The sequence below is a fragment of the Bombina bombina genome, chromosome 2, assembly GCF_027579735.1.
Source record: "Bombina bombina isolate aBomBom1 chromosome 2, aBomBom1.pri, whole genome shotgun sequence".
In the NCBI taxonomy this organism is placed as follows: domain Eukaryota; kingdom Metazoa; phylum Chordata; class Amphibia; order Anura; family Bombinatoridae; genus Bombina; species Bombina bombina.
This window is the reverse complement of record NC_069500.1, coordinates 1443820879-1443847501: the sequence shown is the minus strand read 5'-3', so window position 1 is coordinate 1443847501 and position 26623 is coordinate 1443820879. Positions and strand designations below refer to the sequence as shown.

Below are 26623 nucleotides of genomic sequence, written 5' to 3'. Positions count from 1 at the left end.
GTGGGGGGTACTGAGTACATTACTACATGACACAGATATACGTGAGGTGGGGGGTACGGAGTACATTACTACATGTCACACATATACGTGAGGTGGGGGGTACTGAGTACATTACTACATGACACACATATATGTGAGGTGGGGGGTACTGAGTACATCACTACATGTCACACATATACGTGAGGTGGGGGGTACTGAGTACATCACTACATGACACAGATATACGTGAGGTGGGGGGTACCGAGTACATCACTACATGACACATTTATATACGTGAGGTGGGGGGTATTGAGCACATCACTACATGTCACAGATATACGTGAGGTGGGGGGTACTGAGTACATCACTACATGTCACACATATACGTGAGGTGGGGGGTACTGAGTACATCACTACATGTCACACATATACGTGAGGTGGGGGGTACTGAGTACATCACTACATGTCACACATATACGTGAGGTGGGGGGTACTGAGCACATTACTACATGACACAGATATACGTGAGGTGGGGGGTACTGAGCACATTACTACATAACACAGATATACGTGAGGTGGCGGTACTGAGTACATTACTACATGACACACATATACGTGAGGTGGGGGCACTGAGTACATCACTACATGACACACATATACGTGAGGTGGGGGTACTGAGTACATTACTACATGACACACATATACGTGAGGTGGGGGGGCACTGAGTACATCACTACATGACACACATACGTGAGGTGGGGGGTACTGAGCACATTACTACATGACACACATATACGTGAGGTGGGGGGTACTGAGTACATTACTACATGACACACATATACGTGAGGTGGGGGCACTGAGTACATTACTACATGACACAGATATACGTGAGGTGGGGGGTACTGAGTACATTACTACATAACACACATATACGTGAGGTGGGGGTACTGAGCACATCACTACATGATACACATATACGTGAGGTGGGGGGTACTGAGTACATTACTACATGACACACATATACGTGAGGTGGGGGTACTGAGTACATTACTACATAACACACATATACGTGAGGTGGGGGTACTGAGCACATCACTACATGATACACATATACGTGAGGTGGGGGGTACTGAGTACATTACTACATAACACAGATATACGTGAGGTGGCGGTACTGAGTACATTACTACATGACACAGATATACGTGAGGTGGGGGGTACTGAGCACATCACTACATGACACAGATATACGTGAGGTGGGGGGTACTGAGTACATTACTACATGACACACATATACATGAGGTGGGGGGTACTGAGTACATTACTACATGTCACACATATACGTGAGGTGGGGGGTACTGAGTACATTACTACATGACACACATATACATGAGGTGGGGGGTACTGAGTACATCACTACATGACACACATATACGTGAGGTGGGGGGTACTGAGTACATTACTACATGACACAGATATACGTGAGGTGGGGGTACTGAGTACATTACTACATGACACAGATATACGTGAGGTGGGGGGTACTGAGTACATCACTACATGACACAGATATACGTGAGGTGGGGGGTACTGAGTACATTACTACATGACACAGATATACGTGAGGTGGGGGGTACTGAGTACATTACTACATGACACACATATACATGATATGGGGGGTACTGAGTACATTACTACATGACACACATATACGTGAGGTGGGGGGTACTGAGTACATTACTACATGACACACATATACGTGAGGTGGGGGGTACTGAGTACATTACTACATGACACAGATATACGTGAGGTGGGGGGGTACTGAGTACATCACTACATGATACACATATACGTGAGGTGGGGGCACTGAGTACATTACTACATGACACAGATATACGTGAGGTGGGGGGGGTACTGAGTACATTACTACATGACACAGATATACGTGAGGTGGGGGGGTACTGAGTACATCACTACATGATACACATATACGTGAGGTGGGGGCACTGAGTACATTACTACATGACACACATATACGTGAGGTGGGGGGTACTGAGTACATCACTACATGATACACATATACATGAGGTGGGGGGGTACTGAGTACATCACTACATGATACACATATACGTGAGGTGGGGGCACTGAGTACATTACTACATGACACAGATATACGTGAGGTGGGGGGTACTGAGCGCATTACTACATGTCACACACATACGTGAGGTGGGGGGGTACCGAGTACATTACTACATGACACAGATATACGTGAGGTGGGGGGGTACTGAGTACATCACTACATGATACACATATACATGAGGTGGGGGCACTGAGTACATTACTACATGACACAGATATACGTGAGGTCGGGGTACTTAGCAAATCACTACATGACACAGAAGATTGAGGAGGGGGGGACACATGTTTGGGGTACACAAGATTTGAGGGGGATGAAGAGACATCAGCTTACCTGCACCATTTGTTTGCATCGTGTAATTTCTATTGCGGCTTCGGTATGGGTGACGTCTATTGATAACAACAGCTGGAAAGTGTTGATCGCTTCACTGTATTTCTGGGTTGAGGAAAACAAAAATACTGAAAAAGGAAATTTATGCTTACCTGATAAATTTATTTCTTTTACGATACGACGAGTCCACGGATTTCATCCTTACTTATGGGATATCGCCTCCTGGTCAGCAGGAGGCGGCAAAGAGCACCACAGCAGAGCTGTATATTTAGCTCCTCCCTTCCCTCCCACTCCTTCAAGCAAAAAAGGTCTCCAGCACTCCAATTTATAAAAGGCAATTTTATTAAATATTAGCAACGTTTCGGGGTCACAGCCCCTTATTCATGCTTTATAAACATTAGTTAAACACAGTGGCTTTTAAATACTCTCTGTATGGCGCCAAATGCACCATAAGTGGAGTCTTGTGGCAACAACTAGTATTGCACTCCATAACCTATATGTATCATTTTTAATCTCATTTTAAATTTCCCACACAATCTAAAAACAATTTATATACAATGTTGATGTTGTAACAGCTGAACAGATATATTTCATAGTGTATAGCACCTAACTCTGATAAGGATAAAGTATTAGACTACCCTTTAATGTTTCAGAAAAAACAGGACAGGTCATAGTCCTTATTTAACCCTTTAAGTTGTAATGTAGCCAACTGGTGTATCCACCACATTTCCCTTTGTTTAAGCTGTCGCTCCCTGTCTAACCCACTCCTATAAGTTCCACATCTCATTTGGCAAATGCTGTGACCCTTTTCTAGGAAATGGCCTGAGACCGAGGCCTCTGTTTTTACATCTGATATTTGATCAATGTTAGCTCATCCGGTCTCTGGCTTTGCGTGTGGTTTCGCCTATATATACTAAAGAATAAGGACACTTAATTAGGTAAACTACATGAGTTGTCTCGCACGTATAGAAGCCTTTTATGGTATATTTCCTCCCACTCTCTGGGTGATGGAAATTCTCACCTCTGATAATTGAGTTACAACAGAGGAAAACATAATTTATGTAAGAACTTACCTGATAAATTCATTTCTTTCATATTAACAAGAGTCCATGAGCTAGTGACGTATGGGATATACATTCCTACCAGGAGGGGCAAAGTTTCCCAAACCTTAAAATGCCTATAAATACACCCCTCACCACACCCACAAATCAGTTTAACGAATAGCCAAGAAGTGGGGTGATAAGAAAAAAAGTGCGAAGCATATAAAATAAGGAATTGGAATAATTGTGCTTTATACAAAAAAATCATAACCACCACAAAAAAGGGTGGGCCTCATGGACCCTTGTTAATATGAAAGAAATGAATTTATCAGGTAAGTTCTTACATAAATTATGTTTTCTTTCATGTAATTAACAAGAGTCCATGAGCTAGTGACGTATGGGATAATGACTACCCAAGATGTGGATCTTTCCACACAAGAGTCACTAGAGAGGGAGGGATAAAATAAAGACAGCCAATTCCTGCTGAAAATAATCCACACCCAAAATAAAGTTTAACAAAAAACATAAGCAGAAGATTCAAACTGAAACCGCTGCCTGAAGAACTTTTCTACCAAAAACTGCTTCAGAAGAAGAAAATACATCAAAATGGTAGAATTTAGTAAAAGTATGCAAAGAGGACCAAGTTGCTGCTTTGCAGATCTGGTCAACCGAAGCTTCATTCCTAAACGCCCAGGAAGTAGAAACTGACCTAGTAGAATGAGCTGTAATTCTCTGAGGCGGAATTTTACCCGACTCAACATAGGCAAGATGAATTAAAGATTTCAACCAAGATGCCAAAGAAATGGCAGAAGCTTTCTGGCCTTTCCTAGAACCGGAAAAGATAACAAATAGACTAGAAGTCTTACAGAAAGATTTCGTAGCTTCAACATAATATTTCAAAGCTCTAACAACATCCAAAGAATGCAACGATTTCTCCTTAGAATTCTTAGGATTAGGACATAATGAAGGAACCACAATTTCTCTACTAATGTTGTTGGAATTCACAACTTTAGGTAAAATTCAAAAGAAGTTCGCAACACCGCCTTATCCTGATGAAGAATCAGAAAAGGAGACTCACAAGAAAGAGCAGATAATTCAGAAACTCTTCTGGTAGAAGAGATGGCCAAAAGGAACAAAACTTTCCAAGAAAGTAATTTAATATCCAATGAATGCATAGGTTCAAATGGAGGAGCTTGAAGAGCCCCCAGAACCAAATTCAAACTCCAGGAGGAGAAAATGACTTAATGACAGGCTTTATACGAACCAAAGCTTGTACAAAACAATGAATATCAGGAAGAATAGCAATCTTTCTGTGAAAAAGAACAGAAAGAGCAGAGATTTGACCTTTCAAGGAACTTGCGGACAAACCCTTATCTAAACCATCCTGAAGAAATTGTAATATTCTCGGTATTCTAAAAGAATGCCAAGAAAAATGATGAGAAAGACACCAAGAAATATAAGTCTTCCAGACTCTATAATATATCTCTCTGGATACAAATTTACGAGCCTGTAACATAGTATTAATCACAGAGTCAGAGAAACCTCTTTGACCAAGAATCAAGCGTTCAATCTCCATACCTTTAAATTTAAGGATTTCAGATCCTGATGGAAAAAAGGACCTTGAGACAAAAGGTCTGGTCTTAACGGAAGAGTCCACGGTTGGCAAGAGGCCATCCGGACAAGATCCGCATACCAAAACCTGTGAGGCCATGCCGGAGCTACCAGCAGAACAAACGAGCATTCCTTCAGAATCTTGGAGATTACTCTTGGAAGAAGAACTAGAGGCGGAAAGATATAGGCAGGATGATACTTCCAAGGAAGTGAAAATGCATCCACTGCCTCCGCCTGAAGATCCCGGGATCTAGACAGATACCTGGGAAGTTTCTTGTTTAGATGAGAAGCCATCAGATCTATTTCTGGAAGTTCCCACATTTGAACAATCTGAAGAAATACCTCTGGGTGAAGAGACCATTCGCCCGGATGCAACGTTTGGCGACTGAGATAATCCGCTTTCCAATTGTCCATACCTGGGATATAAACCGCAGAGATTAGACAGGAGCTGGATTCCGCCCAAACCAAAATTCGAGATACTTCTTTCATAGCCAGAGGACTGTGAGTCCCTCCTTGATGATTGATGTATGCCACAGTTGTGACATTGTCTTATCTGAAAACAATGAACAACTCTCTCTTCAGAAGAGGCCAAGACTGAAGAGCTCTGAAAATTGCACGGAGTTCCAAAATATTGATCGGAAATCTCACCTCCTGAGATTCCCAAACCCCTTGTGCCGTCAGAGACCCCCACACAGCTCCCCAACCTGTAAGACTTGCATCTGTTGAGATTATAGTCCAGGTCGGAAGAACAAAGAAGCCCCCTGAACTAAACGATGGTGATCTGTCCACCATGTCAGAGAGTGTCGTAAAATCGGTTTAAAGATATTAATTGAGATATCTTTGAGTAATCCCTGCACCATTGGTTCAGCATACAGAGCTGAAGAGGTCGCATGTGAAAACGAGCAAAGGAGATCGCATCTGATGCGGCAGTCCTAAGACCCAACATTTCCATGCATAAGGCTACCAAAGGGAATGATTGTGACTGAAGGTTTTGACAAGCTGATATCAATGTTAAACTTCTCTTGTCTGACAAGGACAGAGTCATAGACACTGAATTTATCTAGAAACCTAAAAAGGTTACCCTTGTCTGAGGAATCAATGAACTGAATGGTAAATTGATCCTCCAACCATGAACTTGAAGAAACAACACAAGTCGATTCGTATGAGATTCTTCGAAAATGAGAAGACTGAGCAAGTACCAAGATATCGTCCAAATAAGGAAATACCAAAACCCTATTCTCTGATTACAGAAGAAGGGCACCGAGAACCTTTGAAAAAAATTCTTGGAACTGAGGCTAGACCAAACAGTAGAGCCACAAAACTGGTAATGCTTGTCTAAAAAGAGAATCTCAGACACTAAAAGTGATCTGGATGAATCGGAATATGCAGATACACATCCTGTAAATCTATTGTAGACATATAATGCCCTTGCTAAACAAAAGGCAGGATAGTCCTACAGTAACCATCTTGAATGTTGGTATCCTAACATAACGATTCAATAATGATAGATCCAGAACTGGTCTGAAGGAATTGACCTTCTTTGGTACAATGAAGAGATAAAATAAAACCCCAGCCCCTGTTCCAGAACTGGAACTGGCATAAATACTCCAGCCAACTCTAGATCTGAAACACATTTCAGAAATGCTGAGCCTTGCTGTGTCAACTGGGACACGGGAAAGAAAAGAATCTCTTAGCAGGAGGCCTTAACTTGAAGCCAATTCTGTACCTTTCTGAAACAATGTTTCTGAAACCAGAGATTAAGAACGGAATTGATCCAAATTTCTTTGAAGAAAACGTAATCTGCCCCATACCAGCTGAGCTGGAATAAGGGCCGCACCTTCATAGGTACTTAGGAGCTGACTATAGGTTTCTATAAGGCTTGGATATATTCCAAACTGGAAATAGTTTCCAAACTGATACCGCTCCTGAGGATGAAGGATCAGGCTTTTGTTCCTTGTTGTGAGGAAAGGAACGAAATGATTATTTACCCTGGAAAGAAAGGGAAAGCAAAGTTGACTTAGAAGACATGTCAGCATTCCAAGTTTAATCCATAAAGCTTTTCTAGCTAAAATAGCTAGAGACATATACCTGACATCAACTCTAATGATATCAAAAGATGGTATCACCAATAAAATAATTAGCATGTTATAGAATAATAATAATGCTATAAAATTATGATCTGTTACCTGTTGCGCTAAAGCTTCTAACCAAAAAGTTGAAGCTGCAGCAACATCCGCTAAAAATATAGCAGGTCTAAGAAGATTACCTGAACATAAGTAAGCTTTTCTTAGAAAAGATTCAATTTTCCTATCTAAAGGATCCTTAAATGAAGTACTATCTGCCATAGGAATAGTAGTACATTAGCAGGAGTAGAGACAGCCCCATAACCTTAGGGATTTTTGTCCCAAAAAACTCTAATCTGTCAGATGGCACAGGATATAATTTGCTTAAACGTCTAGAAGGAGTAAATAAATTACCCAAATTATTCCATTCCCTGGAAATTACTTCAGAAATAGCATCAGGGAGATAAAACACTTCTGGAATAACTACAGGAGATTTAAAAACCTTATTTAAACGTTTACATTTAGTATCAAGAGGACCAGAATCCTCTATTTCTAATGCAAATAACACTTCTTTAAGTAAAGAACGAATAAATTCCATCTTGAACAAATACAAAGATTTATCAGCATCAACCTCTGAGACAGAAACCTCTGAACCAGAAGAACCATTATCAGTATCAGAATGATGATGTTCATTTAAAAATTCATCTGAAAAAAAGAGAAGTTTTAAAAGACTTTTATGTATACTAGAAGGAGAAATAACAGACATAGCCTTCTTAATGGATTTAAAAAATAAAATCTCTTATGTTATCAGGAACACTCTGAAAATTAGATGTTGACGGACAGCAACAGGTAATGTAATAGTACTAAAGGAAATTTTATCTGCATTAATAAGTTTGACATGACATGCAATACAAATAACAGCTGGAGAAACAGATACCAAAAGTTTATAGCAGACTTAGCTTGGTAGCTCCAGCACTGTGCAGTGATTTTCCTGTAGTATCTTCTGACTCAGTTGCAACGTGGAACATCTTGCAATATGTAAAAGAAAAAAACAACATATAAAGCAAAATTGATCAAATTCCTTAAATGACAGTTTCAGGAATGGGAAAAAAATGCCAGTGAACAAGCTTCTAGCAACCAGAAGCAATAAATAAAGAGACTTAAATAATGTGGAGACAAAAATGACGCCCATATTTTTTAGCGCCAAAAAAGACGCCCACATTATTTGGCGCCTAAAATGTTTTTGGCGCCAAAAATGACGCCACATCCGGAACGCCGACATCTTTGACGCAAAATAACGTCAAAAAATGACGCAACTTCCGGCGACACGTATGACGCCGGAAACGGAAAAGAATTTTTGCGCCAAAAAAGTCCGCGCCAAGAATGACGCAATAAAATGAAGCATTTTCAGCCCCCGCGAGCCTAACAGCCCACAGGGAAAAAAGTCAAATTTTTGAGGTAAGAAAAAATATGATAATTCAATGCATAATCCCAAATATGAAACTGACTGTCTGGAAATAAGGAAAGTTGAACATTCTGAGTCAAGGCAAATAAATGTTTGAATACATATATTTAGAACTTTATAAATAAAGTGCCCAACCATAGCTTAGAGTGTCACAGAAAATAAGACTTACTTACCCCAGGACACTCATCTACATGTTTGTAGAAAGCCAAACCAGTACTGAAACGAGAATCAGTAGAGGAAATGGTAAATATAAGAGTATATCGTCGATCTGAAAAGGGAGGTAAGAGATGAATCTCTACGACCGATAACAGAGAACCTTATGAAATAGACCCCGTAGAAGGAGATCACTGCATTCAATAGGCAATACTCTCTTCACATCCCTCTGACATTCACTGCACGCTGAGAGGAAAACCGGGCTCCAACTTGCTGCGGAGCGCATATCAACGTAGAATCTAGCACAAACTTACTTCACCACCTCCCTTGGAGGCAAAGTTTGTAAAAACTGATTTGTGGGTGTGGTGAGGGGTGTATTTATAGGCATTTTAAGGTTTGGGAAACTTTGCCCCTCCTGGTAGGAATGTATATCCCATACGTCACTAGCTCATGGACTCTTGTTAATTACATGAAAGAAAGTATCGATTTTCTTACTGCCTATAAAAGATTGTTTAGACCTCCTTGTAGAACCTACATCAGTTCTCATTAGCTGGTCCCTGAGACTTTTCACCCTCCTTCATCCCTAAATTGTATAACCTCCTTATTACCTTCTTCCAAGATATGCCAATGTTGGTGAATCAATTTGGCTATTTTATTACTCAGTGGGTTGTATTGGCTTACAAAAACCATTCTATTCCTATTCTTATCAGGAGTTTTAACAGTAGTCACCTCTAGATTCTCTAAGGTTTTCTCTAATAATTTGTTAGGGTAACCAATATTTGTAAACTTTTTCTTAATTTCTTTAAACCTAGTGGTTTTATTGTCATTAATACTAACTATCCTGTTGACCCTGAGGACTTCTGGGTAAGGACTCTTGAAGTATTGCTTGGAGGGTTTAGGCAGTACCCTTGGCCTTATTTGCACTCTCATCCTCTGTGCTGTGCTCATTTGGGACTTTTTTGTTCCCTCCCACTCCAGTCATTCGACTGAAGTTAGGAAGAGAAAGGAAAAGCCAAGGTGCAGAGGTGACTGAAGTTTAACAAAAATAAAAATTGTCAGAAAACAACAGGGCGGGCCGTGGACTCGTCGTATCGTAAAATAAATACATTCATCAGGTAAGCATAAATTTCCTTTTCTTTTACAAGATACGACAAGTCCACGGATTTCATCCTTACTTATGGGATACAATACCAAAGCTATAGGACACGGATGAAAGGGAGGGACAAGACAGGAACATAAACGGAAGGCACCACTGCTTGAAGAACCTTTCTCCCAAAAAAAGCCTCGGACGAGGCAAAAGTATCAAATTTGGAAAAAGTATGAAGAGACGACCAATTTGCAGCCTTGCAAATCTGTTCAACAGAAGCATCATTTTTAAATGCCCACGAGGAAGCCACAGCCCTAGTGGAATGAGCCGTAATTTGTTCGGGAGGCTGCCGTTCAGCAGTCTCGTATGCAAAACGGATGATACTCTTCAGGAAAAAAGAAAGAGGTAGCCGTAGCTTTCTGACCCCTACGTTTCCCAGAAAAAGCAACAAATAATGAAGATGATTGACAAAATTCCTTAGTCGCCTGCAAGTAAAACTTCAGGGCACGGACTACATCCAAATTATGTAACATACGCTCCTTCTTTGAAGAAGGATTAGGACACAATGAAGGAACAACAATTTCCTGATTAATATCCTTGTTGGAAACAACCTTAGGAAGAAAACCAGGTTTGGTATGCAACACCACCTTATCGGAATGGAAAATGAGATAAGGATTATCACATTGTAATGCTGAAAGCTCAGAGACTCTGTGAGCAGAAGAAATAGCCACCAAAAATAAAACTTTCCAAGATAACAACTTAATATCTGTGGAATGCATAGGTTCAAACAGAACCCCTTGAAGAACCTTAAGAACTAAATTCAAACTCCAAGGAGGAGCAATTGGTCTAAACACAGGCTTGATTCTAGTCAAAGCCTGACAAAAGGATTGAACATCCGGAACATCTGCCAGACGTTTGTGTAGCAAAATAGATGGAGCAGAAATCTGTCCCTTTAAGGAACTTGCTGACAACCCTTTCTCCAATCCTTCTTGGAGAAAAGATAAAATCCTAGGAATCCTAATCTTACTCCATGAGTAATCCTTGGACTCGCACCAATAAAGATATTTGCGCCATATCTTATGGTAAATTTTCCTAGTAACAGGCTTACGTGCCTGAATCAAATTATCAATGACTGAATCAGAAAACCCTCGCTTAGATAAAATCAAGCGTTCAATCTCCAAGCAGTCAGCTGTAGAGAAATTAGATTTGAATGATGGAAGGGTCCCTGAATGAAAAGGTCCTGCCTCAATGGAAGCTTCCACGGTGGCAGGGATGACATGTCCACCAAATCGGCATACCAAGTCCTGCGAGGCCACGCCGGTGCGATAAGAATCACTGAGGCCTTCTCCTATTTGACTTGAGCAATCACCCGGGGAAGGAGAGCAAATGGAGGGAACACATAAGCTAGGTTGAACGACCAAGGCACTGCCAAGGCATCTATCATTTCGGCCTGAGGATCCCTGGATCTGTATCTCGGAAGTTTGGCATTCTGATGAGACGCCATAAGATCCAGTTCCGGTCTGCCCCATCTGAGAATCAGGTCAGCAAAGACCTCCGGATGAAGTTACCATTCCCCCGGATGAAACGTCTGTCTGCTCAAAAAATCCGCCTCCCAATTGTCTACTCCTGGGATGTAGATTGCTGATAGATAGCAAGAGTGAGCTTCCGCCCACCCAATTATCTTGGATACTTCTGTCATCGCTAAAGAACTCCTTGTCCCTCCCTGAAGATTGATGTAAGCCACAGTCGTGATGTTGTCCGACTGGAATCTGATGAATTTGGCCGAAGCCAACTGAGGCCACGTCTGAAGCGCATTGAATATTGCTCTTAACTCCAGAATATTGATGGGAAGTAGAGACTCCGACCGAGTCCACACACCCTGAGCCTTCAGGGAGTTCCAGACTGCACCCCATCCTACCAGGCTGGCGTCCGTTGTCACTATCACCCAAGAGGGTCTGCAGAAACATGTCCCTTGGGACAGATGACAACCACCAAAGAAGAGAGTCCCTTGTCTCCTGATCCAGATCTATTTGAGGAGACAAATTTGCATAATCTCCATTCCATTCTTTGAGCATGCTCAGTTGTAGAGGTCTGAGATGAAAACAAGCAAACGGAATGATGTCCATTGCCGCCACCATTAAATCCAATTGCCTCCATGCACTGAGCCACTGACGACCGAGGATTGGACTGAAGGGATCGGCATGCATTCAGAATCTTTAACTTTCTGACTTCCGTCAAAAAGATCTTCATAGATAGAGAGTCGATTAGAGTTCCCAGAGGAACCCTTGTCTGTGGAATTAGTGAGCTCTTTTCTAGATTCACCTTCCACCCGTGAGTCCTCAGAAAGGACAGAACAATGTCGGTATGAGACTTCGTTAGCTGATAAGACGACGCCTGGATCAGAGTATCGTCCAGATAACGCGCCACTGCAATGCCCCGCGGCATGAGAACCGCCAGCAGAGACCCCAGGACCTTTGTGAAAATTCTGGGTGCCGTGGCGAGACCGAAAGGAAGGGCCACAAACTGAAATTGTTTGTCCAGAAAGGCAAACCTTAGGAACTTGTGATGATCTCTGTGGATAGGAATATGAAGATATGCATCCTTTAAATCCACGGTAATCATATATTGACCCTCCTGGATCAATGGAAGAATTGTCTGAATAGTCTCCATCTTGAAAGATGGAACTCTGAGAAATTTGTTTAGACTTTTGAGATCTAAAATGGGTCGTAACGTTCCCTCCTTTTTGGCAACAACAAAGAGATTTGAGTAAAACCCCTGTCCCTGCTACAGTATTGGAACGGGACAAATTACTCCCATGGAGGAGAGGTCTCTTACGCAGCGTAAGAAAGCCTCTCTTTTTATCTGGTCTACAGACAATCGTGAAAGAAGAAACCTTCCTCTGGGGAAGGAATTTTTGAACTCCAACTGATACCCTTGAGACACGATTTCCAGTGTCCAGAGATCCTGAACGTCTCTTATCCAAGCCTGGACAAAGAGAGAAAATCTGCCCCTACTAGATCCGGTCCTGGATCGGGGGCCACCCCTTCATGCTGTCTTGGTAGCAACAGCAGACTTCTTAGCTTGTTTAACCTTGTTCCAAGACTGGTTGGGTCTCCATGTGGGCTTGGCTTGCGAATAATTCACTTCCTGTTTAGTGGAAGAGGAAGAGGGGATTCCCTTGAAATTTCGAAAGGAACGAAAATTACTCTGATGTCCCCTTTGCTTAGATGATTTATCTTGAGGGAGAAGGTGACCCTTACCTCCTGTAATATCAGAAATTATTTCTTTCCGATCAGGCCCGAATAGGGTCTTTCCCTTGAAAGGAATATCCAAAAGCTTGGATTTAGAGGACACATCCGCAGACCAAGATTTTAACCATAAGGCTCTACGTTCTAAGATGGAGAATCCCAAACTCTTAGCCGCCAATTTGGTGATCTGAAAGGAAGCATCCGTAATAAAAGAATTAGCTAGCTTAGGGCCTTAATTCTATATTGTATTTCTTTCAAAGGAGTCTCAGTTCTAAGAGACTCTTCTAGGGCATCAAAACAAAAAGCAGCCGCCGTCGTGACTGTTACAATGCAGGCTGCCGGTTGCAATAAAAACCCTTGATGAACATAGAGTTTTTTGAGAAGACCCTCCAACTTCTTATCCATGGGATCTTTGAAAGCACAACTGTCTTCGATAGGAATAGTCGTACGCTTCGCCAGAGTAGAGATAGCTCCTTCCACCTTAGGGATCAATTGCCAAGAGTCCCGAACTGTGTCAGCTATAGGGTACATTTTCTTAAAAATAGGGGAAGGGGAGAACGGGTCTTTCCCATTCCCTTGTAATAATGTCCGAAATTCTCTTAGGAACCGGAAAAAAGTCAGAATAAGAAGGAACTTCCAAATATCTGTCCATCTTACACAATTTCTCTGGCGGGACCACAATAGAGTCACAGTCGTCCAGAGTCATCAAAACCTCACGTAGCAACAGCCGAAGGTGTTCAAGCTTAAACCTTAAGGACATTACGTCCGAATCTGCCGGGGGCAATGCACTTCCGGAGTCTGACAATTCCCCTCAGACAGAGCCTCCGTACCCCCCAATTCAGAGCCCTGAGAGGGTACATCGGAGATCGCCATCAAAGTATCAGAAGTCGTAGGGACCGCATGGGCCTCCTTCCTACTGCGTTTGCCTTGCAATGCTGGCAACTTAGATAAAACTTCTGAAAGGGTAGATGACATAACTGCAGCCATATCCTGCAGAGTGAATGAAGCAGACGCCGCTGAAGAACACGGTGTCGCCTGAGCGGGCGTTAAAGGCTGTGACGCTTGGGGAGAAAGTTGCGGCATACCCTGAATCTCATCAGTTTGAGAAACATCCTTAGATAAGTTTGCATTAAAGAAAATTTGTTCTTTAAACTGTTAAGCCCTCTCAGTACATGAGGGACAAAAAGTAATAGGGGGTTCCACATTGGCATCTAAAAACATAGAACATGTACTTTCCAGAAGGTCAGCCATGACAAAAAACAAGCTATAGCAATATTGGTCGTGGTACTTTAATTAAAATTAGCAAGCAAGAACTTTGAGAAAACTTTGCTGAAAAAAACGAGTGTACTGTGTCTTTAAAATTTAAACCGTATAGTTTTTACTGCTCCGTAATAACAATGCAATAACAGGGAAGCACTATATTACTTTCAGTGGGTCACCCTTATAAATGTACACAAACTATGCACGATGTTATAGGGAAAAAAAATAGCACTTGCACCTCGCCACAGCTCTGCTGAGGCGCCTACCTGCCCCCACAAGTCACTTAGTAGCACTCCGTGACTAGCGAGCCTAAGACCGCTTGTGAGATTACAGACACAAGCCGACCTTGGTCACACCGGAGCCTCTAGCCATGCAGCCATAAGTTCAGGATCCAGATATCAAATGCGCGGCTAAGCGTGCCAAACGCTAAGCCCCGCCCATCGTGGGTGGAAACTAACAAGTACCGCATGGGGAATAAATATGTAGATAACATAAAGCAATCTAAAGCAAGTGTACCACGAACCACCAATGCGCCCCTTCAAACACAAAACCTGTCCTGCCATAGACTTAGTCACAGATAAGGTTAGGCCCCTAGGGTAAAAACCCATGATCTCCCAGTGTCAAGCTCAATAAACACTGTCATGTTATCCCCGGTCTAATTATATATTATAGTCCCTTGATAGCACAGCTGAATTTCAGCTCACCTTATAAACAGGGTAGACCCATGCACACTCTTTATGTTCCAGTGCAAATTGATTACCCTCTCCCGGTATAGGGAATAATTGCCAGTCTGTTCTGAGTTACTCATTCTCCCCAGAAGCAAACGACTGTACATACCTTAATGCTGAGCGCAGCATGAATTCGTCCCACATCATGAAGGTGTTCTTGTCATCACCTCCAGCAGATCTGTGGGAACAAACAGGGTCTTAGAAAATATCTGCTAAGACCATCAGCAGGGCAGCAGACAGTATGGGAGTCGCAGAAGGAATGAAAATCTCTCCAGTCCCCATTGCTGAGAAGCTTGTAGCTCTAGCCCTGAATAAAATAGCACACACTGGTACCATTTAAAAATAATAAACTCTTGATTGAAGAATCTAAACTAACACCTCACTTTACTTCTTCCTATCACTAACAAAGGCAAAGAGAATGACTGGAGTGGGAGGGAAGGGAGGAGCTATATATACAGCTCTGCTGTGGTGCTCTTTGCCTCCTCCTGCTGACCAGGAGGCGATATCCCATAAGGATGAAATCTGTGGATTTGTTGTATCTTGTAAAAGAAAAATGTAAGAAAGATTTTGTACCCCAGTGACCCCATTACACCCTGATATGCTCCAGAGATGATGGAACCCCCATGACCCTGTTATAGGAGAGAGAGGGGGGGGAGAGAAAGTAGTAGGGAGAGAGAGAGAGAGAGAGAGAGAGAGAGAGAGAGAGAGAGTTTCTTTCATTTAACATAAACTCTGTTTTTCCAACATAGGAGACTACATAGGGACATTTTTTAAATAAACCATTAACAGATTCAAAACTTTCAGCCATCTCGTACTCATAATATTTGCAGATGTGACTCTTGTGCTTCTTGAGGTAAGTCGTCCATTAACCCTTGTTGCAATCTTAACATCGGCATGAACACTGTGCATCTGGCGAATCTAGTTTATTCTTACCCTGCTGGGACCGTTAATCCATAACAGATCATGCACTGATCTCGCTGTATTAAGCCATAGGTATAATTATATTCTTTATTTTCATGCAAGAGGCTGCCCCTCCCCCATTATTAAGTCTCTGTAAAGTCTTAAACCCTTCCTGCTGCATTGGTCTAAAGTTCAATATCTATTTCCGCCTTTTGCTATAGTTGTGTAACTATCTGCACATAGGGGTTAATGAATAAATCTCATGTGCTGGGTGAATAAAGACGGGAGAACAAGCTCTGTACAAATGAGGTCTCACACGTAAAGACGCCAGTGGCGATTTGTATTTGCATAGCTTTACATGGGCTAATAATGCAAGCCATACATCTGCACAACAAACTATACAAAGGCTGGAATAGGAATAAACATCTAGATTCCAGTAGGATCTGGGTCAGTTAGTGGGAAGCACCAAGTCTGGCACCTGTGGGAAAAAGCAGGCGAGAGGGGCCACCACCGTCAGCCCAGAAGAGAGGAGCAGCCATCAGTCTAGACCACTGGTTTTCAAACTTGGCCTCAGGCCTCCCTAAAAGGCTAACTTTTTTTTGGATATCTGAACTGGAGCACAGGTGAAATAATCAGCCGATTAGTAAACCTGGTTATTTTACCTGCTCTCACTCAAGGTAATCCAGAAAACCTGGACTGTTGGGGCGGACTGAGGACAGGTTTGAAAACCAGAGTAGCATAACTTGTGCTGTATGTGCAGTGTCTAGAGAGAAATATGCAACAACAAATATCAATGGACCTATGAGGAAGCTTCCCTGGTGAAGGTCATTTGCTGGGTAACAATGCACCAATGGAGAAGCAGTCGCTCTCACAGCTGGGTATACTGGTGTGAGACAGGGAAGAGGTACAAAGCGGAGGATGAGCATCAGGCAAGTGGAAAAAATGAAAATTACATGAGGATTACAGTGCTGACCATTAATTACAGACCCCATACATGCGACTCCCTTCTTAAGTACCTTAAGTCCTTTTAGTGCTTTCCCTTTCCTAAATAGTCCCTTTATAAAGTGAGGCTCAAGCTGTAGAGCAAGTTCAGCATCCTGCAGAGCCTCTGTATAGCGCCTAATTCGTTCATAACAATAAGAACGGTTACCCAGAAACCTGTGGGGCAAAGACAACTGGTGAGAGGCAAGTGAGACATTTAGCTGGCACAAAACGCTACTAGAGGAAGATAATCAAACAGTAGTTATATGTGAAGGGTGGGTATAAGGCACCGCAAAGGACACAGACACATACCTGTGCTCAGAAGGGTTCAGTTTAATGGCCTCTGTATAAAAATTTATGGATTCCTCAAATCTTTCACTAGCAGCCATGTGGTTACCTATAGCTGAAGAAAACAAACATCAATAAAGAGACATGAAAGATGCCAAAGACAAGAGGATGCAAGTGTGTTACCAAAGAGAGCACCATTACCCAAGCATCAAAGCACAAAGCTGCAGAGGGCTCCCCCAATCATCCTAAGCGTCCCAGAGGCAGATGGCTCCCCAAGCGTCCTAGAGGCAGATGGCTCCCCCAAGCATCCCAGAGGCAGATGGCTCCCCCAAGCATCCCAGAGGCAGATGGCTCCCCCAAGCATCCCAGAGGCAGATGGCTCCCCCAAGCATCCCAGAGGCAGATGGCTCCCCCAAGCATCCCAGAGGCAGATGGCTCCCCCAAGCATCCCAGAGGCAGATGGCTCCCCCAAGCATCCCAGAGGCAGATGGCTCCCCCAAGCATCCCAGAGGCAGATGGCTCCACCTACCATCCCAAGCGTCCCAGAGGCAGATGGCTCCCCCAATCAACCCAAGCGTCCCAGAGGCAGATGGTTCCCCCAATCATCCCAAGCGTCCCAGAGGCAGATGGTTCCCCCAATCATCCCAAGCGTCCCAGAGGCAGATGGTTCCCCCAATCATCCCAAGCGTCCCAGAGGCAGATGGCTCCCCCAATCATCCCAAAGGCTGATGGCTCCTCCAATTATCCCAAGCGTCCCAGAGGCAGATGGCTCCACCTACCATCCCAAACCTCCCAGGGGCAGATTTTTCATCCAATAATCCCAAAATTCCCAGGAGGCAGATGGCTCCTCCAAACACCCACAGAGGAAAGGGGCAGAGGGCTCCTCTAACCATCCTAAAACTCCCCAGAGGTGAAGGGCAGAGGGCTCCTCTAACCATCCTAAAACACCCACAGAGGAAAGGGGCAGAGGGCTCCTCTAACCATCCTAAAACTCCCCAGAGGTGAAGGGCAGAGGGCTCCTCTAACCATCTCAAACCTCCCAGAGGTAAGAAGCAGATGGCTCTTCCAACCATCCCAAATCTACCGGAGGCAGGTGGCTCCTCCACCCATCTCAAAACCCCCTGAGGCAAGGGGCAGAGGACTCCTCCAACTATCCCAAACTTCCAAGAGGCAGATGACTCCTCCGACCATTCCAAACACCTCCAGTGGAAAGGGCTAGAGGGATGCTTTAACCATCTCAAACCCCCTTAGAGGTAACAGATAGAGGGCTCATCCAACTATCCCAAACCTATGGCTCCTCCAACCATCCCACCCCCCCAAAAAGAGACGCAGAGGGCTCCTCCAACCATCAAAAAAAAAACCTAGAGGCGAGGGTCAGAAGGGTCCACCACTCAAAACCCCAGTAGTCGAAGAGCAGGTGCACTCAGCAATTAAGCACTTCACTGACTATACAAACAATAAATGTTTATATATGCCGAGTATATAGCAACAATTAAGCTCTGCATTACAAAAGGTCTGCACACACAACTGTTTATATATACACAGTATATAGCAGCAATTAAATGGACACTGAACCCAAATTTTTTCTTTCATGATTCAGATAGTGCATGCAATTTTAAGCAACTTTCTAATTTACGTTAAGAATGTAAGTTTAGATGCCTGCCAGCCCATTTTTGGTGAACAACCTGGGTTGTTCTTGCTAATTGGTGGATAAACTCACCCACGAATACACAAGTGCTGTTCAGTGTTCTGAACTAAAATTTGGCTGGCTCCTTAGCATAGATGCCTTCTTTTTCAAATAAAGATAGCAAGAGAATGAAGAAAATTTGATAATAGGAGTAAATCTTAATCACGAAAACAAAATTTTGGGTTCAGTGTCCCTTTAAGTGAAGCATTACAAAAAGGTCTACACACATAAAAAATGTTTATATATGCACAGTATATATCAATAAGTAACCACCACTTTAAAAAAATAATTTATGCTTACAAAAATGTATTTTGTTTTTTGGCAATGACAGTGCACAAAATAATTACCTATGGGAAATACTTCATTTGGCCACCAGGAGGCGGCCAAGACACCCTTCAAAAACAGAATTTATGCTTACCTGAAAAATTACTTTCTCTTACGGTGTATCCAGTCCACGGATTCATCCTTTACTTGTGGGATATTCTCATTCCCTACAGGAAGTGGCAAAGAGAGCACACAGCAGAGCTGTCCATATAGCTCCCATCAGGCTCCGCCCCCCCAGTCATTCGACCGACAGTTAGGAGAAAAAGGAGAACCATAGGGTGCAGTGGTGACTGTAGTTTTACAAAAATAAATTTGAAACTGACCTAATTGCCAGGGCGGGCCGTGGACTGGATACACCGTAAGAGAAAGTAATTTATCAGGTAAGCATAAATTCTGTTTTCTCTTACATGGTGTATCCAGTCCACAGATTCATCCTTACTTGTGGGAACCAATACCAAAGCTTTAGGACACGGATGAAGGGAGGGAACAAGTCAGGTAACCTAAACGGAAGGCACCACTGCTTGCAAAACCTTTCTCCCAAAAATAGCCTCCGAAGAAGTAAAAGTATCGAATTTGTAAAATTTGGCAAATGTATGCAGTGAAGACCAAGTCACTGCCTTACAAATCTGTTCAACAGAAGCCTCATTCTTGAAAGCCCAAGTGGAAGCCACAGCTCTGGTGGAATGAGCTGTAATTCGTTCAGGAGGCTGCTGTCCCGCAGTCTCATAGGCCAATCGGATGATGCTTTTCAGCCAGAAGGAAAGAGAGGTAGCAGTCGCTTTCTGACCTCTCCTCTTACCAGAATAGACAACAAACAAGGATGATGTTTGTCTGAAATCTTTAGTTGCATTTAAATAGAACTTTAAAGCACGAACCACATCAAGATTGTGTAACAGTCGTTCCTTCTTAGAAACTGGATTAGGGCACAGAGAAGGAACAATGATTTCCTGGTTAATATTCTTATTAGAAACCACTTTTGGAAGAAAACCAGGTTTAGTACGCAAAACAACCTTATCTGCATGGAACACCAGATAGGGTGAATTACACTGCAAAGCAGACAATTCAGAAACTCTTCGAGCAGAAGAAATGGCTACCAAAAACAAAACTTTCCAAGATAATAACTTAATATCTATGGAATGTAAAGGTTCAAACGGAACCCCTTGAAGAACTGAAAGAACTAAATTTAGACTCCATGGAGGAGCCACAGGTTTGTAGACAGGCTTGATTCTAACTAGGGCCTGTGCAAACGCCTGAACGTCTGGTACAGCTGCCAGACGCTTGTGTAACAGGATAGACAGAGCCGATATCTGTCCCTTTAAAGAACTAGCTGCCAAACCCTTCTCCAATCCTTCTTGGAGAAAAGACAATATCCTTGGAATCCTAATCTTACTCCACGAGTAACCCTTGGATTCACACCAACAAAGATATTTCCGCCATATCTTATGGTAAATTTTCCTGGTGACAGGCTTTCTGGCCTGGATCAGAGTATCTATAACTGATTCAGAGAACCCACGCTTAGCTAGAATTAAGCATTCAATCTCCAAGCAGTCAGTTGCAGAGAAACTAGATTTGGATGCTTGAAAGGACCTTGTATTAGAAGATAGTGCCTCGAATGCAGTGTCCATGGTGGAACCGATGACATGTCCACTAGGTCTGCATACCAAGTCCTGCGTGGCCAAGCAGGCGCTATCAGAATTACCGAAGCCTTCTCCTGTTTGATTCTGGCTACTAGCCGAGGGAGAAGAGGAAACGGTGGAAAGACATAAGCTAGACTGAATGACCAAGGCGCTACTAAAGCATCTATCAATGCCGCCTTGGGATCCCTGGACCTGGATCCGTAAAGGGGAAGTTTGGTGTTCTGACGGGACGCCATCAGATCCAGTTCTGGAATGCCCCATAGCTGGGTCAGCTGAGCAAAAACCTCCGGGTGGAGTTCCCACTCCCCCGGGTGAAAAGTATGACGACTCAGAAAATCCGCCTCCCAGTTGTCTACTCCTGGGATGTGAATTGCAGATAGATGGCAGGAGTGATCCTCCGCCCATTTGATGATCTTGGTTACTTCCTTCATCGCTAGGGAACTCTTTGTTCCTCCCTGATGATTGATGTACGCTACAGTCATGATGTTGTCCGACTGAAATCTGATGAATTTTGCCTCCGCTAGTTGAGGCCATGCCTGGAGCGTATTGAATATCGCTCTCAGTTCCAAAATGTTTATCGGGAGAAGAGATTCTTCCAGAGACCATAGACCCTGAGCTTTCAGGGAGTCTCAGACCGCACCCCAGCCTAACAGACTGGCATCGGTCGTGACAATGATCCACTCCGGTCTGCGGAAGCTCATTCCCTGAGACAGGTGATCCTGAGACAACCACCAGAGAAGAGAGTCTCTGGTGTTCTGGTCCATTTGTATTTGAGGAGACAAATCTGCATAATCCCCATTCCACTGTTTGAGCATGCACAGTTGCAGTGGTCTTAGATGAATTCGGGCAAAAGGGACCACGTCCATTGCCGCAACCATTAATCTGATTACCTCCATGCACTGAGCCACAGAAGGCCGAGGAATGGAATGAAGAACTCGGCATGTAGTTGAAAGCTTTGACTTCCTGACCTCTGTCAGAAATATTTTAATTTCTACCGAGTCTATTAGTGTTCCCAGGAAGGGAACCCTTGTGAGCGGGGACAGAGAACTCTTTTCTACGTTCACCTTCCACCCGTGAGACCTTAGAAAGGCCAGAACAATGTCCGTATGAGCCTTGGCTCTGTGAAAAGACGACGCCTGTATTAAGATGTCGTCTAGGTAAGGTGCTACTGAAATACCCCGCGGTCTTAGTACCGCTAGAAGGGACCCTAGCACCTTTGTGAAAATTCTGGGAGCGGTGGCCAACTCGAAAGGAAGGGCCACGAACTGGTAATGCGTGTCCAGAAAGGCGAACCTTAGGAACTGATGATGATCTTTGTGGATAGGAATATGTAGGTACGCATCCTTTAGATCCACGGTAGTCATATATTGACCTTCCTGGATCATCGGCAAGATTGTCCGAATGGTTTCCATTTTGAATGATGGAACTCTGAGGAATTTGTTTAGAATTTTTAGATCCAGAATTGGCCTGAAAGTTCCTTCCTTTTTGGGAACTAGGAACAGGTTTGATTAAAAGCCCAGTCCTTGTTCTGCTATTGGAACTGGGTGTATCACTCCCATCTTTAGAAGATCTTCTACACAGCATAAGAACACCTGCTTCTTTGTCTGGTCTGAAGACAAACGAGAAATGTGGAACCTTCCCCTTGGGGGAGAGTCCTTGAATTCTAGAAGATACCCCTGAGCAACAATTTCTAATGCCCAGGGATCTGGAACATCTCTTGCCCAAGCCTGAGCAAAGAGAGAGAGTCTGCCCCCTACTAGATCCGGTCCCGGATCGGGGGCTACCCCTTCATGCTGTCTTGGTAGCAGGTGCAGGCTTCTTGGCCTGTTTACCCTTATTCCAGCCCTGCAAGGGTTTCCAGGTTGTTTTGGGCTGTGAAGCGTTATCTTGCTTTGCGGCAGCAGAGGTTGCAGCAGGTCCGCTCCTGAAGTTGTGAAAGGAGCGAAAATTAGCCTTGTTTTTAGCCTTAAACGGTCTATCCTGCGGGAGGGCATGGCCCTTCCCCACAGTGATATCCGCAATAATTTCTTTCAACTCGGGACCAAAAAGGGTCTTCCCCTTGAAAGGAATGTTTAGTAACTTTGTTTTGGACGACACGTCAGCCGACCATGATTTGAGCCAAAGCGCTCTTCGCGCCATAATGGCAAAACCTGAATTTTTCGCCGCTAACTTGGCTAATTGGAAAGCGGCATCAGTGATAAAAGAATTAGCCAGCTTTAGAGCATGAATTCTATCCATGACCTCGTCATATGAAGTCTCCCTCTGGAGGGACTCCTCCAGCACCTCAAACCAAAAAGCCGCTGCAGTAGTTACAGGAATAATGCAGGCAATTGGTTGAAGAAGGAAACCTTGCTGAACAAACATTTTCTTCAGCAAACCTTCCAATTTTTTATCCATAGGGTCTTTGAAAGCACAACTGTCCTCTATTGGTATAGTTGTACGCTTAGCAAGTGTTGAAACTGCTCCCTCTACCTTAGGGACCGTCTGCAACGCGTCCCGTCTGGGGTCATTTATGGGGAACATTTTCTTAAAGATGGGGGGGGGGGGGGAAACAAAAGGTACACCTGGTCTCTCCCACTCCCTAGTCACAATATCCGCCACCCTCTTCGGGATCGGAAACGCCTCCGTGTATACAGGGACCTCTAAAAACCTGTCCATTTTACACAATTTTTCTGGGACCACCATAGGGTCACAATCATCCAGCGTAGCTAAAACCTCCTTAAGCAGGACGCGGAGGTGTTCCAGCTTAAATTTAAACGCTAAGGAATCTGACTCTGCCCGCTGAGAAACTTTTCCTGTGTCAGAAATTTCTCCCTCAGACAGACCGTCCCTCACTGCCACTTCAGATTGCTGTGAGGGTACTACAGATAAATCATCCAAAGCTTCTGATTGCTCATCCTCTGTTCTTAAAACTGAGCTATCGCTATCTTTGGAAAAACTGGCAGTTTGGATAAGAATGCTCTGCTGTGTGCTCTCTTTGCCACTTCCTGTAGGGAATGAGAATATCCCACAAGTAAGGATGAATCCGTGCACTGGATACACCATGTAAGAGAAAAAAGCATTAAATATCCCTCCCACTTCCACTACCCTCACAGTAGTTTAAGCTGAGGATAAGAAAAAAAAGAGAGATACAAGGTGAACAGAGGTGCCATAAGACTGGCGCCACTACATTATATCAGGGCGGGTTCGTGGACTCTCACTGTCAAGAAAGAAAATAATTTATCAGGTAAGTGTAAATTAGGTTTTCTTTCAAATGGCAGTGAGAGTCCACAAAATAGACAGTCCCAAGTACTAGGCACCACTGCTTGAAGAGCCCTTTCTCCCAGTAGATGCCTCTACTGAGGTAAAAACATCAAATCGGTAAATTTTCGTGAAAGTATGCAATGAGGATCAAGTAGCAGCCTTACAAATCTGTTCAACTGATGCCTCATTCTTGAAGGCCCAGGAAGAAGAAACTGCACACGTAGAGTGTGCTGTAATCCAAGATGGAGGCTGCTGGCGTGCTTCTATATACGCCATGCAAATCAAACTTCTGAGCCAGAAGTATAGGGTAACAGCAGTAGCATTCTGACCTTTGCGCTTATTATTATTATTATTATCGGTTATTTGTAAAGCGCTAACAGATTCCGCAGCGCTTACCAGAATGCAGGACAAATAAGGAAGATAATTGAAGAAAATTCCATGGTATCATGAAGATAAAACTTTAAAGCTCTAACCACATCCAGATTAAGTAACAACCTCTCCTTAAAGGAAGGATTGGGACAAAGATGGAACAACAATTTATTGATTAATATTGTGAGTTGAAACAACCTTAGGTAAAAAACCCATCTCTGTCCGCAGAACAGCCTTATCCGCATGAACGATTACATAAGGCGGGTCACATTGAAGGTCAGTCGATTCAGAAACTTTACGAGCAGAAGAGAGAGCCAACGAAAACAAAACTTTCCAAGTTAAAAGTTTAATATCAATAGAATGCATAGGTTCAAATGCCTGTTGAAGAACTCTAAGAACAAGATTAAAGCTCCATGGAGGAGCAACAGGTTTGAAAACAGGTCTAATTCTAGCAAGAGCCTGAACAAAAGACTGAACATCTGGCAACCGAGCCAACGTCTTATGTAACAAAACAGAAAGAGCAGAAATCTGACCCTTAAGAGTTCGCCGGCAGGCCCTTCTCTAAAACATCCTGAAGAAATTGAAGGATATGCAGGGTCTTCACGTCGTGCCATAGGAACCCCCTGTCCGGACACCAAGACAGATAAGTTCTCTATATTTTGTGGTAAATACGCCTGGTAACAGGTTATCTGGCCTGAACCAAAGTATTAATAACCGTCTCAGAAAATCCTCTCCGAGACATAACTATGGTTTAAATCTCCATCCAGTCAACCACAGAGAATTTAAATTTTGATAGATGGACCCTACGCCAGAAGGTCCGGCCTTTGAATTAAGCGCTATGGGGGAGCAGATGACATTCTCACTAGATCCGCATACCCAGTCCGGCGTGGCAAAGCTGGAGCTAGCAGGATCGCTGGAATTTCTTCCTGTTTGATTCAAGCTAGAACAATTGGAGGAAAGAAATAGACTATATTAAGTGACATGGAACTCCTAAAGCGCCCACCAACTCCGCTAGAGGATATCTGGACCTTGATCCATATCTGGCAGCTTGGCATTGAGGCTGAAAGCCATCATATCTTTCTCCGGTCACCCTCACCTGCAGGTGATCTCACAAAATACCTCCTGGTTTAGCGAGCAGAGTCTGCCTGCTTAAAAAAAATCTGCTTCTCAATTGTCCACGCCTGGAATGTGGATAGCTGAAATTTGACCTTTAAATGTCTCTGCCCATTGAAGGACACAAGATGCTTTCTTCATTGCCAGAGAACTGTGAGTTTCGCACTGGTGATTGACATAGGCCATCGTAGTGATATTGACCGATTGGAATCAAATAAAAAAAAAATGGATGGAATACAACAGAAGCCACAACTGTAGAGTGTTATTGACGATGGCCCTCAGATCCAGAATGTTGATAGGTACTCTTTCTTCCTCTGGTTGCCAGGTTCCCTGAGTTTTCAGAGGGCCCCATAAAGCGTCTCAGCCTGTGAAACTATCATCTGTTGTTAAGATCTCACAGGATTGGGGTAAGAAGCGCATGCCCTGGAGCACAGGTTCCTGAGACAGCCACCAGGAGAGAGACTCTCTTGGCACTGGAACCAGACAGTTTAACTGGGACAGGTCTAAGTGATTGCTGCTCCATTGACTGAGCATACATAACTGTAGAGGTCTCAGATGAAAGAGAGCAACCAGAACAGCATCCAAAGCCACCACCATAAGACCTACCACATCCATGCATTGAGCCACCAAAGGCCGAAAAGTGGTCGGAAGAAGACGGCAGGCAGTTTGAAGCTTCTCCCGTCGCTGATCCGTAGGTAAACTCTCATGCAGACAGAATCTATTATGGTTCCTAGGAAACTCACTCATGTGTTGGAAATGAGAGAGCTCTTTTCCAGATTCACTTTCCAGCCATGTGTCTTAAGATACCAAAGTAGCTTCTCTGTATGAGAGCCTGCTATATCTAAAGATGGCACTTGAACCAAGATGTCGTCCAAGTATGGCGCCATAGCAATCCCTTGCAGTCTGACTACCACAAGAAGAGCCACTAGGATTTTTGTAAAGATCCTCAGAGCCGTAGCTAAACCAAATTGAAGAGCTATGAA

The 26623-nt window shown here is 43.5% G+C and overlaps 1 protein-coding gene across 4 annotated transcripts in view; it reads right to left on the bottom strand.

Moving 5' to 3' along the window:
• TTC31 (tetratricopeptide repeat domain 31) overlaps positions 1 to 26623 on the bottom strand; it is a 322666-nt gene that overhangs the window by 71587 nt on the left and 224456 nt on the right. For all 4 annotated transcript variants that reach the window (XM_053704410.1, XM_053704409.1, XM_053704408.1 and 1 more), the window contains 3 exons: positions 17292 to 17382; positions 17015 to 17156; positions 2447 to 2548 (listed from right to left, as the gene is read on the bottom strand). In XM_053704410.1, coding sequence (XP_053560385.1) covers positions 2447 to 2548; positions 17015 to 17156; positions 17292 to 17382 — 335 coding nt within the window. The remainder of the gene's footprint in view (positions 1 to 2446; positions 2549 to 17014; positions 17157 to 17291; positions 17383 to 26623) is intronic.